Genomic DNA, 16820 nt, shown 5'->3' with positions numbered 1-16820 from the left:
GTGCAGCATTTACACGCCGGGCCGCTGCTGGTAGATGTGCTGGATTGCTGCATCCCCCTGTGGCGAGTAAGGAAGATTGTTTGTAAATTATCCCTGGCTGAGCTGGAGCACACTCCACGGGGGGGAGAGAGGGGAGAGTGGGGGTGGGAGGGTAGTGTAATGACAGGGGGAGGGGTAACACACACACCAACAACAACCACTTGGACTGCACTATAAAGCACATTTGACACGCTGGGCGCTGCGTACACACATATAGAGAGATAGCGTCTCTGCAGCCCAGGAGTAGTGAGTACAGAGCTGCAGACCCGGCAGCGGAGGCAGCATTGCAATAACTACAGCGGGAAATTCAGAATGTTGCAGACTTATCACTAGATGAGCCAGGTATGAGACTTGCTGGAGCCCTGCGTTGGGGAATGGAGACAGCACACCTTCTGGAGCTCCCAGCAACTGCTGGAGGAACGCTGAGCATGGGGGACCCGGAGTAATGAGAAATAACCGAGGAGCTGCCCCCTGATTGCTGCATGTCAGACTGCACCTGGAGAGATAGCCTCCTCTGTATACCATATACACCCCCTCTGTACACGCCGTGCATGGTGCTGTGAGCTCTGCCACCGCCCCGGGCTCCTGCGCCCACCTTGCGCCCTCCGTCTGGCTCTGGCGCACGGGGACTTCGCGCACCTATTACCTGTGCGCGCTTGGATCGGGCACTGTTGGCGTAATTGCGCAGCCCATGTTAACGCTGGATCTCAGCTGGCTGAAGGAAGCCCTGCCCGCTGCTAAACTGCCTCCACCCCCGGCCTGGGGAGACCCTCAACCGCCCCCTCCCCTGTAGCTTTCCCTGGGGCATTTGTTCCTTCCTTGTCCCGCAGTGGCTCCGAAGTGCTGCTGTGGTGGTGGCGGTGGCTCCTCCACCCAGCCGGGACCTCTGGATCCGGAGAGCGGGACTGCTGCTGCTCCTAGTGAGCGGGCACTGAAAGCTGGACGCATCAAGAGGATGGTGCGGCTGGCAGCGGAGCTACTCCTGCTGCTGGGGCTTCTGCTGCTAACCCTGCACATTACTGTGCTCAGAGGCAGCCCTGCCAGTCCTGCCAATGCCAGCCTGCATCAGGTGAGAGGGGGAAACTAACCTCATTACTGTACTGTACTGAATGCCATGCTTGTGCACTACCCACAATAGTCTGCATACTTGCAGCTGGACTTCATACCCATTCAGTTTGGGAATTGCTAACCCATCAAGTGTATGAATTATATAATATATATTCATACACTTAATGGGTTAGCAATTCCCAAACTGAATATATATATATATTGTTCTCAAAGTAGACAGTGGGTATAGTGCAGATTCTGTGTGTTTTTGTTTGTTCAATAGTACACTTGTCTCTGCTGTGACCTGTAGTGCAACAGCTGCTGCATATCCTTGCTGTGACTTGTAGTGCAACATCAGCTCCATGTCTTCAACTATTGAATAAGGAAAACTTTTTCATGGTAGTGACACACTTTTTTAAATTTGCAAGGATAGATCATTTATCCAGGTATATCCCTCACCCATAATACTTGATTGCCATGGAATTTGGCTTTGCACATCTGAATGGCTGGTAGAAATGATGTGTGTTGTAGTTCACCATCCCCTGCAGAGTTGCAGTGCAGGCTGCCTGAGTCTCCTCTGAAGATTGGTAGCAGAATCCCTATTTATTTAATGGAGACTTGGCAGAAGTTTAGAAAGAAACTATAGCGTCTGTCGGGTCAGAAACTGCTGCCATATGCTTCATACTTTCCTGTATAGTGGAGCAAAATGATGAGATGGTAAAGTCTTCTTAACAGAGACAGATTAGGGAGAGGATTTATACCCTGCAAAATCCAAACATATGGACATCAAAGCCAGGTGTGTATAATGGGAACACTTCTGGTGGGTTCTGCTGAGAACGTTTGTATTCTTAAGTGGAAAAACTGGAGCACTTTTAAATTGCATCAAAAGGAGACTGATAAACAGAAACTTTCAGAGCAACTCTTAAATATGGTTTAGACACACTAGAGCTGACAGTGATGGGCAACCGGTGGCCCTAGGGCCGCATGCGGAACTCCAAAACCTTCACTTGTGACCCCCGTTTCCTGCTTTATTGTATATTTGTTATAGCTTGTTACACTTATTTAAAATGCCTGTTGATGTGTTATTACAGAAAGGTGCCTCTTTCATTCATTTAAATATATTAATTTAAATGCTAATGTAGATTTATATTAATATCTGGACCTTTTAAAAGAGTATGCAGCCCCTGGACTGCATTGGATGCCTATCACTAATGTATAAGTGACCCACAGTTACACGCCTATCATGTCAGAATTGCAACACGTGTTCTAGGGGTTGTGTCCGGGAATAGAAAATGACACCAGACCATTTGTAAATATGGTGCACAAGGAAAACCCAAACAGTAGAACCCTTTTCCGTCTGTACCCCTATGTGTTGTCAAACTACTCCTTAAAGTGGAATTTGTAGTTAACAGAACTATTTCTGCTGCCTGCCAGTCCAATTGTAGTCGTATCAGTTTGACACGTGTGTGAGATGCCTTGGGTGATGCCCCTTGTGTTATGGAGAGTGGGGTGCGGTAATGATTTTAAATCAAAAGAAAAGTCTGACGTATTCCAGACAGACTGGGAATGTTAATATGCTCTTTAGGGATATCCTCTTTAATTGTGCTTAACTTTAACTTTCAGTACCATTCCAGTGCTCAATCTGTTATTCTGCTATGGAAATACCCACCTTGAAGCAATTGAATTGTAACAAGGAAGTTGAAAAAGATGGTGCAACAGTGCGAATCGGCTACTAGTGTATCGCAGACTATGTAATGCAAACTTAATCGTGCTGGCAGTGTTTTTTGGGGAGTTTGTATGTGTTTTTTGGTTTGGAGTCTCTCTTCAGAAAAGTATTGTCAAATGTATATATTTTTTTTTCATAGCCGTTCAGCAGCTCGGTTAAATTGTGTGACAGTGGGTCAGAGGCGGCTTGGAGCCATTCCTTGCTGTAATGCCAATGTAATCTACTGCTGCTGAGGCCCCCCTCTTCCCCAGTGTGTTTCTCTCAATACGTTAAGCTGACCACCCCATGTCAGAAGTTGGTCCCACACTAGAGATTTGTTTGATTTCTTCTTTACTAGATATCGCACCAATTTTTACTCTAGCTGTGCATTATACCTGGGTTGAGGCTTATCTGCACTCATGCTTATACAGATACGCCGCTGACATCTGGGGAATCACCTGGCACAAGTTGAGTTAATTGAGGCAGAAAATCGAGTACAAGAAGAATCTGACCATATTATCCATAAAACTGACTTGCTGGCCAGGTATCTTTGCTGCAACCTGGCATTTGATCTTCCTCCCATCACCGCAGCTGCTCATCTGACTGATGTCAGGAGGCATCTCATGGTGGATGTGTGCTGTGATTTAACTATGTGACATCTTCTGTCTTGTGAGCATTGTAACAGCCGGGGATACAGGGGCTCAAGGACCGTGCTGGAAGTTGTGGCTGGTGTGAAGTTGCTCAGTCGGGGGCGGGCGCAGTGCGCGCAAATTATTTCCTAATATGGTTTTAATTTTACCAACCAACAGTTTACGATCTTAAAAATGGAATGTGAATCTGATGTCTATGTATGTACTTTATTTGTGTACTTTGTTAATGGGCACCAGGGCCGGTGCAAGGGTGTTCAGCGCCCCCCTGCAAACTTTAAATTTGCCATACTTTACAAAGGGACAGCGCACATAATACCCCCTGTAGTAGTGACCTTACACACGTAACACCCCCCTGTACCAGAGACCGTTACACACGCAATGCCCCCTGTAATAGTGACGCTTACACACGTAATGCTCCCTGGGCCTGTGACGCTTGCACATGTAACGCTACCTGTACCAGTAACGCCCCCTGTACCAGTGCCGCTTATACATACATTCTCTCTCTCTCTCTCTCTCTCTCTCTCTCTCTCTCTCTCTCTCTCTCTCTCTCTCTCTCTCTCTCTCTCTCTCTCTCTCTCTCTCTCTCTCCAAGCTGTAGCAGCTCATCCTCCTTCTGCAGCCTAGTCCCGACTACCTCTAAAGGGATTCCTGTGGATCCCGTCTGGCCACTGCACTGTCACAGGGGAGGGGAGGGGGGAAGGCGCAGCAGATCAGCACAAGGATGCAGAGCCGGGAGAGCGCCAGCGCCTTTCCAACCTAGCGACTCCCTGCACTGCATCCCTTTGCTGAGCAGCTAACGCCGGGCCTAATAGGTACATTACATTAATACAGTATTTTCTCTATAGAGTCTTTGGTTGGGATGCACTAAGAAGGCGGAGTACATTCTGCCACACATCGCATCAGTACTAATCGCATAAGCACTAACATGTGACTAGCACTGCAATGGACTGCTTTTTTGATGAGAGCTGTCCTGTGCGGTGCGCACTGCTCACCTGACTTTCAGAGCACAGTGCAGAAAGAAGCCCACAGGCTTCTATAGAGTAACACCAGCTTTTGCTGGCGTTTACATTGAAGGGCGGGATGCACCTCAGTGCGGAGAGTATAAAGTTTTCGTATCTTTGAGTTTATTCATTATTTTATCATATAGAAACAATTTAACAAAGCTTTATTGTAGTTTCCTTTCAAGATCAAATCAATATTTTAATCCATTGTCAGTGGTGCGGGGTCATATAGGCCAGTGCCTACTCTATTTGGTAATCTGGCAGTGCCTCCTGCTGTCAGTGTGCTCCTCCTGATACTAACCTGCATAATAGCAGGGACTGAAGTGGGTGAGAAAGGTACGTACCAGACGTCTGTCACCCTCCCACATTCTGCTGCTCAGGGTGAGCTATGCACCTGGCCATTCCTCCCCCAACCTAAATACATCTGCACTTCACCGGGAATAAATGAAGATGAAATCTATGTATACTGTCTAAGTATAAATGTCCTTAACCACCATTGTCTTATATATTCTCTGGGGTTACTCAATTGTACAAAGATTTAAACTTGTTTGAGCCAAGGTGAATGATGCCGCTGATGACTTCCAAAACTATTTGGAAGTCCAAGGACTGTTCACTTTCAGGAGCTCCCCTATAAATGTGCTTTCATATAAGGAGCGTGATGTACTAATGTACATCGCCACCCTGCGCTGTGATGCTGATCGCATATGTACGAACATATGCGATCAGCATTGCGGAGGACAGCTCTTCCGATAAGAGCTGTTCTCCGCGATGCACAGCGGCAGCCTGACTTCTGGGATTCGGCCCCAGGAGTCAGTCTACGCATACGCGGGGTGATGGGGGCGGCCGCAGGGCATGCTGGGAGGGATCCGATCGGATCCCTCACACAGCACCGCGGAGTGAAGCCCATAGGCTTCTATGGACTATCGCCAGCTAAAGCTGGCGAACCCCGCCGCGGCGCTGACCTGCCGGACGTGGGTTAGTACATCAGGAAAATGCGGTAAACGGGGTTTACCGCATTTTCCGCTTAGTACATCCCGCCCAAGGAGTCTTTTCAGTTGAGGTCTGAACTGACGTCTAGTCGGAAAGACTTTTTTAGGTCAAATCATTATTCGACCTATTTAATGGTACTGCCATTTTTCCGACTTGTTGGAAAACACGTGGTTCAGCGGACTAGCCGCGGATCCACGTGTTTTGTCGGCTTTGCGGCCAAATAAGGCAAGTTTTAGTCCCGTTTTCAAAAATGTCAAGCCGACTTAAAAAAAAAAAAAAAAAGTCGGATTGGCATTGTCGAAAACGGGCAACACCAGTCGGATTTGCCCGCAAATTGAATACTGTATTGTCGGAGAGGATCCGACATGCATTGAATAGAACCCTAAATCTATTTCGCAAAGTGCACGGAAAGCTGTTACTGTCTATATAAAATTTAAACAGAATATGTAGCACTGTATTAAGAATTTACAACATAGAGCACGTGCAATAATCTGTCATTTTGCTATACAGTATCTGGATATAAAGTCAGGTTACTCCCTCATACATTGACCATATTGTGAATGCCAATATATCGCACCAAAGTGACATCCCTTCTGATCACTTTACATTCAGTTCACTGCGGTCCAAGCTCACCTAGCAATTTTTATTTTAACTGATAGAAATCTCTCCTCGGAAATACTATTTGTATTTTGAAGTTGTTTTTTTATTTTTTTATATCTTTTAGACTATTGAGCGCCTAGTTTAACGTGAATATTGGAATTGACTTTCTATTACTGCTGACTCCTTGTAACATACAGTATAAGGAGCTTTCATGTCAATCTGTTGCAAAAAGCCCATGACATTCCTGACTCTCTTGCCTCTTAGCAGCCTCCTTTTTAGGACCAAATGGTTTAGATTATCCTCCTCAATGTAACAGGATTTGAAAGCTCCAATATTGTAATTCTATCTCCTAAAGTCCTTTCAAGTAAATTATTTTTGTTGAAGCAGCTGTATTTCTGAATTGAAATATCTAGAACAAATATTAACTTGATCATATTCAAGTAATTAATATATACTAAAGTGATGTGTAACATCTGCGAGGTGGAAATCCTGTATCTACAGTACTTTTATAGTCTGCTTAAATAATACATTGGAATTAAAGGGCAATTTCAGTATTTAATATACCACTATAAGCAATTTTCCACCATGGAAGATGTAGCTCGTATGTGTTTTCCAGGATGTGGAAGTTGCAGTGTGTGTGTTGAATTACTGTTCTGCTCTGGTGCTGGTGGGGAGTGTAGTATGTGAGAGGAGGGGGGGGGGGGGGGGGGGGATAAGATCTCATTTCATCCTACTAAATTTTATGGATGTTAAAATCTTTTCTGGCTGTAATCTATTCTATGTGAGTTTGTAACTGCTGATTATGACCTTTTCATTTCAGAGGCCAGGTATACATTATAATTTTTGGCCCAAATTGACAGATGATAAGGTCCTGTGGGCACACACTGTAAAAAAATTTTTGGGTTGTCCCGAGAATCGGGGCAATTTTTCACCAAATTGAAGGCTCCAATATCTGAGCTACACACTAAGCAAAAAATGTTTTTCAAGAACCAATTTTATGCCACACGACACTGAATTTACATGTGTCCGCCCACAATGAAGACAACGTACCCGTGGAAAAAAGTGGAATATACTGTATGGTCAGATTGGGTGCGGTATGACTGGCCGACTGTCGGGATCCTGGCGCTCAGCATAGCGGTGCTGGGATCCCGACCACTGGAATGCCGGCAGTGGGCTGAGCGCAAAAGAGCCCCTTGCGGGCTCGCTGCGCTCACCACGCTGCGGGGACGTTGGCGCGCCACGCTATTAATTCTTCCTCCAGGGGTGTCGTGGAGAATAGTTGCCGGCATTCCGGCGGTCGGGATCCTGGCGCCGGTATGCTGTGCGCCTGGATCCTGACAGCCGGCCAGTTGAGTGCCACCCGGTCAGATTATCTGGAATGATCACACTTTGCAGGATATTGAGGGATTGTGGGCGAGATTGTTGCTCCTGACCAATCGCGCTGATTATCGAACAGTCGTGTTTGTGGACAAGATTTTCTTGATTTATACACACTATACGAAAAATCGGGCCGATGTCCCCATTATTGCAAAATTGGTACAATTATTGTATGGTGTGTATGTAGCATTATGCCACTGGCTTAATAATTGTCTAGTGCAGGCATTCCCAACCACGGTCCTCAAGGCACACCAACAGTGCAGGTTTTAGTGATATCCAGGCTGCAGCACAGATGGTTAAATCAAAATAACTGAGCTACTAATTAAGTCAGCTGTGCTGAAGCCTGGATATCACTAAAACATGCACTGTTGGTGTGCCTTGAGGACCGTGGTTGGGAATGCCTGGTCTAGTGTGTACACAGCACCTGGGCCTGACAGTTGGTCCAAAACCTTTAGGATCAGCTCCCGATGTATGTCGTTCACTTCAATTTGGGATTACACAAAAAATGCAGTATATGGACTTTGGCCCAATGTCTAGTGCAGGCATTCCCAACCTCTGTTCAAAAGGCACACTAACAGTGCAGGTTTTAGTGATATCGAGGCTTGAGGACAGATAAACAAAATAACTGAGGTACTAATTAAATCACCTGTGCTTAAGCATGGATATCACTAAAATATGAACGGTTACTGTGCCTTGAGGAGCGAGGTTGGGAATGCCTGGTCTAGTGTATACTGTAAGGAGACACTATCTGCAAAAACTAGAGATGATCGGGTTCGGTTCACAGGGAATCTAACTCCACCCCCCCCCCCCCCCCCCCCCGAACATCCCGTTCAGACTCGAAAACCAGAACGAGGCAAAACGTCATCATCCCGCTGTCTGATTCTCGCGGGATTTCGATCGATTCCATATAAACAGCCGCGCGTCGCCGCCATTTTCACTCTGGACTTGAAGAGTGAGGGAGACAGACCTCTCTCTCTCTCTCTCTCTCTCGTGTGGAGTTAGTGTGTGCTCTATAGGGGTGCTGCTGCAGTCACTGTGGTGTACCTGTACTGTGTTAGGGGTGCTGTCCTGGCCGTCACTGGTGTTTCGTGTGCTGTTACGGGTGCTGAAGCTGTACATGGGTGTATCTGTCCTACTGTATGCTGTAAAATATAGGGATACTGCTGTTAAAATAACATTACACTGGCCCTGTATGCCTTAAAAATTCAGGGGTGCGGTTGTTAAAAATGAAAAGCACACTGGTCCTGTATGCTGTAAAAATATAGGGGTGCTGCTGTTAAAAAAAAAAAAAAAAAAAATTTACACTGAGCCCGTATGCTGTAAGAATATAGGGGTGCTGTGAAAATAAAGGGGCACTGTTCTGTGTGCTGTAATAATAAAGGGGTGCTGTCCTGTGAAATGGAGAACAACCATTTGGAGGAAAAAATAGTGAAAGATCAGGAACCACATCCAGTTCCTAGTACTAGTCCTGAAGCTGCTGCTGCCACCAGTCATGACATTGAAGATGCAATACCATCAACGTCATCTGCTAAGGCCGATGCCAAATGTCATAGAGGGCATGTAAAATCCAAGAAGCAAAAATTAATAATTGAAAGAAAAAAAAAGAAATTATCTGATGAGAAACGTAAACTTGGCAATATGCCATTCACGACACGAAGTGGCAAGGAAAGGCTTAAGCCTTGGCCTATGTTCATGACTGGTGGCTCAGCTTCTCATGAGGATGGAAGCCCTCCTCCTCCCTCTCGAAAATTTTAAATTAAGCTTGTTAAAGCACAGGAAAAAACTGTGCATTCAGAGAAATCCCTAAGGAGAGTCCAAGTGTGTCTGTGGTTGCGATGTCTAGTCCTGACCTTCCCAAGACTGTATGGAAAGAGGAGGCACCTACCACCATTTGCATGCCCCCTGCAAGTGCTGGAAAGAGCACCGCCAGTCCAGTTGCTGATATTGAGGATGTCACTGTAGACGGACACCAGGATGAGCACCAGGATGAGGAGGACATTGGTGTAGCTGGCGCTGAGGAGGAAGTCGACGATGAGGATTCTGATGGTGATGTGGTTTGTTTGAATAAGGCACCAGTGGAGACAGTTGTCCGTGGGATGAGAAAGCCCATTGTCATGCCTGGGCAAAATACAGAAAAAGCCACCTCTTCGGTGTGGAATTATTTCTGTACAAATCCGGACAACATGTGTCAAGCCATGTGTTACCTTTTGTCAATCCGTAATAAGTAGGGGTAAGGACTAGAGATGAGCGGGTTCGGTTCCTCGGAATCCGAACCCCCCCGAACTTCAGCCTTTTTACACGGGTCCGAGGCAGACTCGGATCTTCCCGCCTTGCTCGGTTAACCCGAGCGCGCCCGAACGTCATCATCCCGCTGTCGGATTCTCGCGAGGCTCGTATTCTATCGCGAGACTCGGATTCTATATAAGGAGCCGCGCGTCGCCGCCATTTTCACACGTGCATTGAGATTGATAGGGAGAGGACGTGGCTGGCGTCCTCTCCGTTTAGATAGAGAGTGAGACACTTGATTTACTAGTAATTTAATTTTAGTAATTTTGGGGAGCATTAGGACTGGAGTACTCAGAGTGCAGAGTTTTGCTGATAGTTATACTAGTGACCACCAGTTTTATTTATTATTTAAAATCCGTTCTCTGCCTGAAAAAAAACGATACACAGTCACATACCATATCTGTGCTCAGCCTCAGTGTGCTGCATGATTGATAATATCATCTATGTATATCTGACTGTGCTGAGTGCTCACTGCTCACACAGCTTAATTGTGGGGGAGACTGGGGAGCAGTTATAGCAGGAGTACATAACAGTGCACACTTTTGCTGCCAGTGTGACTGACCAGTGACCACCAGTATATTGTCTGCCTGAAAAAGTTAAACACTCGTGTGGTGTTTTTTTATTTTTTTTATTCTATAAACGCATTCTGCTGACAGACGGTGTCCAGCAGGTCCGTCATTCATTATATTATAATATATACCTGCAGTAGTGATATATATATATTTTTTATATCATTATCATCCAGTCTATACTAGCAGATGCAGTACGGTAGTCCACGGCTGTAGCTACCTCTGTGTCGCAGTCACTCGTCATCCATAAGTATACTAGTATCCATCCATCTCCATTGTTTACCTGAGGTGCCTTTTAGTTGTGCCTATTAAAATATGGAGAACAAAAATGTTGAGGTTCCAAAAATAGGGAAAGATCAAGATCGACTTCCACCTCGTGCTGAAGCTGCTGCCACTAGTCATGGCCGAGACGATGAAATGCCATCAACGTCGTCTGCCAAGGCCGATGCCCAATGTCATAGTACAGAGCATGTAAAATCCAAAACACCAAATATCAGTAAAAAAAGGACTCAAAAATCTAAAATAAAATCGTCGGAGGAGAAGCGTAAACTTGCCAATATGCCATTTACCACACGGAGTGGCAAGGAACGGCTGAGGCCCTGGCCTATGTTCATGGCTAGTGGTTCAGCTTCACATGAGGATGGAAGCACTCAGCCTCTCGCTAGAAAAATGAAAAGACTTAAGCTGTCAAAAGCACAGCAAAGAACTGTGCGTTCTTCGAAATCACAAATCCACAAGGAGAGTCCAATTGTGTCGGTTGCGATGCCTGACCTTCCCAACACTGGACGTGAAGAGCATGCGCCTTCCACCATTTGCACGCCCCCTGCAAGTGCTGGAAGGAGCACCCGCAGTCCAGTTCCTGATAGTCAGATTGAAGATGTCAGTGTTGAAGTACACCAGGATGAGGAGGATATGGGTGTTGCTGGCGCTGGGGAGGAAATTGACCAGGAGGATTCTGATGGTGAGGTGGTTTGTTTAAGTCAGGCACCCGGGGAGACACCTGTTGTCCGTGGGAGGAATATGGCCATTGACATGCCTGGTGAAAATACCAAAAAAATCAGCTCTTCGGTGTGGAAGTATTTCAACAGAAATGCGGACAACATTTGTCAAGCCGTGTGTTGCCTTTGTCAAGCTGTAATAAGTAGGGGTAAGGACGTTAACCACCTCGGAATATCCTCCCTTATACGTCACCTGCAGCGCATTCATCATAAGTCAGTGACAAGTTCAAAAACTTTGGGCGACAGCGGAAGCAGTCCACTGACCAGTAAATCCCTTCCTCTTGTAACCAAGCTCACGCAAACCACCCCACCAACTCCCTCAGTGTCAATTTCCTCCTTCCCCAGGAATGCCAATAGTCCTGCAGGCCATGTCACTGGCAATTCTGACGAGTCCTCTCCTGCCTGGGATTCCTCCGATGCATCCTTGCATGTAACGCCTACTGCTGCTGGCGCTGCTGTTGTTGCTGCTGGGAGTCGATGGTCATCCCAGAGGGGAAGTCGGAAGACCACTTTTACTACTTCCACCAAGCAATTGACTGTCCAACAGTCCTTTGCGAGGAAGATGAAATATCACAGCAGTCATCCTGCTGCAAAGCGGATAACTGAGGCCTTGGCATCCTGGGCGGTGAGAAACGTGGTTCCGGTATCCATCATTACTGCAGAGCCAACTAGAGACTTGTTTGAGGTACTGTGTCCCCGGTACCAAATACCATCTAGGTTCCATTTCTCTAGGCAGGCGATACCGAAAATGTACACAGACCTCAGAAAAAGACTCACCAGTGTCCTAAAAAATGCAGTTGTACCCAATGTCCACTTAACCACGGACATGTGGACAAGTGGAGCAGGGCAGACTCAGGACTATATGACTGACAGCCCACTGGGTAGATGTATGGACTCCCGCCGCAAGAACAGCAGCGGCGGCACCAGTAGCAGCATCTCGCAAACGCCAACTCTTTCCTAGGCAGGCTACGCTTTGTATCACCGCTTTCCAGAATACGCACACAGCTAAAAACCTCTTACGGCAACTGAGGAAGATCATCGCAGAATGGCTTACCCCAATTGGACTCTCCTGTGGATTTGTGGCATCGGACAACGCCAGCAATATTGTGTGTGCATTAAATATGGGCAAATTCCAGCACGTCCCATGTTTTGCACATACCTTGAATTTGGTGGTGCAGAATTATTTAAAAAACGAGAGTGGCGTGCAAGAGATGCTGTCGGTGGCCAGAAGAATTGCGGCACACTTTCGGCGTACAGGCACCACGTACAGAAGACTGGTGCACCACCAAAAACGCCTGAACCTGCCCTGCCATCATCTGAAGCAAGAAGTGGTAACGAGGTGGAATTCAACCCTCTATATGCTTCAGAGGTTGGAGGAGCAGCAAAAGGCCATTCAAGCCTATACAACTGAGCACGATATAGGAGGTGGAATGCACCTGTCTCAAGCGCAGTGGAGAATGATTTCAACGTTGTGGAAGGTTCTGCAACCTTTTGAACTTGCCACACGTGAAGTCAGTTCAGACACTGCCAGCCTGAGTCAGGTCATTCCCCTCATCAGGCTTTTGCAGAAGAAGCTGGAGACATTGAAGGAGGAGCTAAAACAGAGCGATTCCGCTAGGCATGTGGGACTTGTGGATGGAGCCCTTAATTCGCTTAACAAGGATTCACGGGTGGTCAATCTGTTGAAATCAGAGCACTACATTTTGGCCACCGTGCTCGATCCTAGATTTAAAACCTACCTTGGATCTCTCTTTCCGGCAGACACAAGTCTGCTGGGGTTCAAAGAACTGCTGGTGACAAAATTGTCAAGTCAAGCGGAACGCGACCTGTCAACATCTCCTCCTTCACATTCTCCCGCAACTGGGGGTGCGAGGAAAAGGCTCAGAATTCCGAGCCCACCCGCTGGCGGTGATGCAGGGCAGTCTGGAGCGACTGCTGATGCTGACATCTGGTCCGGACTGAAGGACCTGCCAACGATTACGGACATGTCGTCTACTGTCACTGCATATGATTCTCTCCCCATTGAAAGAATGGTGGAGGATTATATGAGTGACCGCATCCAAGTAGGCACGTCAGACAGTCCGTACTTATACTGGCAGGAAAAAGAGGCAATTTGGAGGCCCTTGCACAAACTGGCTTTATTCTACCTAAGTTGCCCTCCCACAAGTGTGTACTCCGAAAGAGTGTTTAGTGCCGCCGCTCACCTTGTCAGCAATCGGCGTACGAGGTTACATCCAGAAAATGTGGAGAAGATGATGTTCATTAAAATGAATTATAATCAATTCCTCCGTGGAGACATTCACCAGCAGCAATTGCCTCCACAAAGTACACAGGGAGCTGAGATGGTGGATTCCAGTGGGGACGAATTGATAATCTGTGAGGAGGGGGATGTACACGGTGATATATCGGAGGATGATGATGAGGTGGACATCTTGCCTCTGTAGAGCCAGTTTGTGCAAGGAGAGATTAATTGCTTCTTTTTTGGTGGGGGTCCAAACCAACCCGTCATTTCAGTCACAGTCGTGTGGCAGACCCTGTCACTGAAATGATGGGTTGGTTAAAGTGTGCATGTCCTGTTTATACAACATAAGGGTGGGTGGGAGGGCCCAAGGACAATTCCATCTTGCACCTCTTTTTTTTCTTTCATTTTTCTTTGCGTCATGTGCTGTTTGGGGAGTGTTTTTTGGAAGGGCCATCCTGCGTGACACTGCAGTGCCACTCCTAGATGGGCCAGGTGTTTGTGTCGGCCACTAGGGTCGCTTAGCTTACTCACACAGCTACCTCATTGCGCCTCTTTTTTTTTTTCTTCTTTGCGTCATGTGCTGTTTGGGGAGTATTTTTTGGAAGGGCCATCCTGCCTGACACTGCAGTGCCACTCCTAGATGGGCCAGGTGTTTGTGTCGGCCACTTGGGTCGCTGAGCTTAGTCACACAGCTACCTCATTGCGCCTCTTTTTTTTCTTTGCCTCATGTGCTGTTTGGGGAGTGTTTTTTGGAAGGGCCATCCTGCGTGACACTGCAGTGCCACTCCTAGATGGGCCAGGTGTTTGTGTCGGCCACTTGGGTCGCTGAGCTTAGTCATCCAGCGACCTCGGTGCAAATTTTAGGACTAAAAATAATATTGTGAGGTGTTCAGAATAGACTGAAAATGAGTGGAAATTATGGTTATTGAGGTTAATAATACTTTAGGATCAAAATGACCCCCAAATTCTATGATTTAAGCTGTTTTTTAGGGTTTTTTGAAAAAAAACACCCGAATCCAAAACACACCCGAATCCGACAAAAAAAATTCGGTGAGGTTTTGCCAAAACGCGTTCGAACCCAAAACACGGCCGCGGAACCGAACCCAAAACCAAAACACAAAACCCGAAAAATTTCCGGTGCACATCTCTAGTAAGGACGTTAACCATCTAGGAACATCCTCCCTTATACGTCACCTGCATTGCATTCATCAGAAGTCCTTAAGTTCAGAAACTTTGGGTAAGAGCGTAAGTAGTCCACTGATACCTAAATCTCTTCTTCCTCTTGTACCCAAGCTCCTGTAAGCTACACCACCAACTCCCTCAACGTCAGTTTCCTCCTCAGTCAGGAATGGAAGTAGTCAGTCATGCCAGTGACATGGCCTGCAGGACAAGTCCTCTCCTAACCGGAATTCCTCCGAAGGATCCTTGAGTGATATACCTACTGCTGTTGCTGCTGGGAGTCGATCATCCCAGATGGGAAGTCTGAAGACCACTTGTACTACTTCAATTAAGCAATTGACTGTCCAACAGTCCTTTGCGAGGAAGATGAAATATGACAGCAGTCACCATGTTGCAAAGCGGATTTCTGAGGCCATAACAAGTATGCTGGTGTTAGACGTACATCCGGTATCCGCCATTAGTGCAATGGGATTTAGACAGTTGATGGACGTACTGTGTCCCCTGGTACCAAATCCCTTCTAGATTCCACTTCACTAGGAAAGCGATTCCCGGACTGTACAGGGACATTAAGAAAAGTGTCCTCATTGTCCTGAAAAATGCGGTTGTACCCACTGTCCACTTAACCACGAACATGTGGACAAGTGGAGCAGGGCAAACTAAGGACTACACGACTGTGACAGCCAACTGGGTAGATGTATTGCCTCTCGTAGCAGCATCTCACAAACGCCAACTCGTTCCTAGGCAGGCTACGCTGTGTATCACTGGTTTCCGTAAAAGGCACACCGCTGACCACCTCTTACGGAAACTGAGGGACATCCTCGCACAATGGCTTACCCCAATTAGACTCTCCTGGGGATATCGGACAACGCCACCAATATTGTGCGTGCATTACATCTGGGCAAATTCCAGCACGTCCCATGTTTGCACATACAATTTGGTGGTGCATATTTTTTTTTTTTAAATGACAGGGGCGTGGAGGAGATGCTGTTAGTGGCCTGAAAAATTGCGGGCCACTTTCGACATTCAGCGACTGCGTGCCGAAGACTGGAGCACCAGCAAACACTCCTGAACCTGCACTGCCATCACCTGGACCAAGAGGTGGTAACGAGGTGGAATTCAACACTCTCTTGCTGCTCCTCCATCCTCTGAAGCATATAAAGGTCATTCAGGCCTATACATCCACCTGCGATATGGGCAAAGGAGGGGGAATGCACCTGACTCAAGTGCAGTAGAGAATGATTTCCGTGTTGTGCAAAGTTCTGCAACCCTTCGAACTTGCCACACGTAAAGTCAGTTCAGACACTGCCAGCTTGAATCAGGTCATTCCCCTCATCAGGCTTTTGCAGAAGCAGCTGGAGAAATTGAAGGCGAAGCTAAGACGGAGTGATTCCGCTAAGTATTTGGGACTGTGGATAGAGCCCATCATTGGCTTTGCCAGGATTCAAGGGTGGTCAATCTATTGAAATCAGAGCACTACATTTTGGCCACTGTGCTCGATCCTAGGTTTAAAGCCTACGTAGTATCGCTTTCCGGCAGACACAAGTCTGCAGAGGTTCAAAGACCTGCTGGTGAGAAAATTGTCAACTCAAGCAGAACGTAACCCGTCTAGAGCTCCTCCTTCACTTTCTCCCGCAACTGGGACTACGAGGAAAAGGATAACATTTCTGAGCCCACCCGCTGGCGGTGATGCAGGGCAGTCAGGAACAAGTGTTAACATCTGATCCGGACTGAAGGAGCGGCAAACAATTACTGACATGTCTACTGTCACTGCATATGATGCTGTCGCCATTGAAAGAATGGTGGAAGATTATATGGGTGACAGCATCCAAATAGGCATGTCAGACAGTCCGTATGTATACTGACAGGAAAAAGAGGCAATTTGGAGGCCCTTGTACAAACTGGCTTTATTTTACCTAAGTTGCCCCCCCTCCAGTGTGTACTCCAAAAGAGTGTTTAGTGCAGCTGGTAACCTTGTCAGCGATCGGTGTAGGAGGTTACTGCCACAAAATGTGGAGAAGATGATGATCATCAAAATGAATTATAAATTCCTCCAGGAAGACATTTACCAGCAATTTCTTCCAGAAAGTACACAGGGACCTGTGATGGTGGAGTCCAGTGGGGACAAATTAATACTCTG

At 46.9% G+C, this 16820-nt stretch overlaps 1 protein-coding gene across 1 annotated transcript in view; it reads left to right on the top strand.

Annotated features, from left to right (window-relative positions):
* Nucleotides 1–207: 207 nt before the first annotated feature.
* The window catches only part of ISM1 (isthmin 1), a 121846-nt gene continuing 105233 nt past the window's right edge, over nt 208–16820 (top strand). Inside the window, exon 1 of the mRNA XM_063918541.1 lies at nt 208–1108. Within this exon, the coding sequence (XP_063774611.1) occupies nt 995–1108 (114 nt within the window). The 5' untranslated portion in view covers nt 208–994. The remainder of the gene's footprint in view (nt 1109–16820) is intronic.

Source organism: Pseudophryne corroboree, chromosome 4 (genome assembly GCF_028390025.1).
Source record: "Pseudophryne corroboree isolate aPseCor3 chromosome 4, aPseCor3.hap2, whole genome shotgun sequence".
NCBI lineage: Eukaryota > Metazoa > Chordata > Amphibia > Anura > Myobatrachidae > Pseudophryne > Pseudophryne corroboree.
Note: the sequence above shows the minus strand (reverse complement) of the source record. Positions and strands in the feature narration are given on the sequence as shown.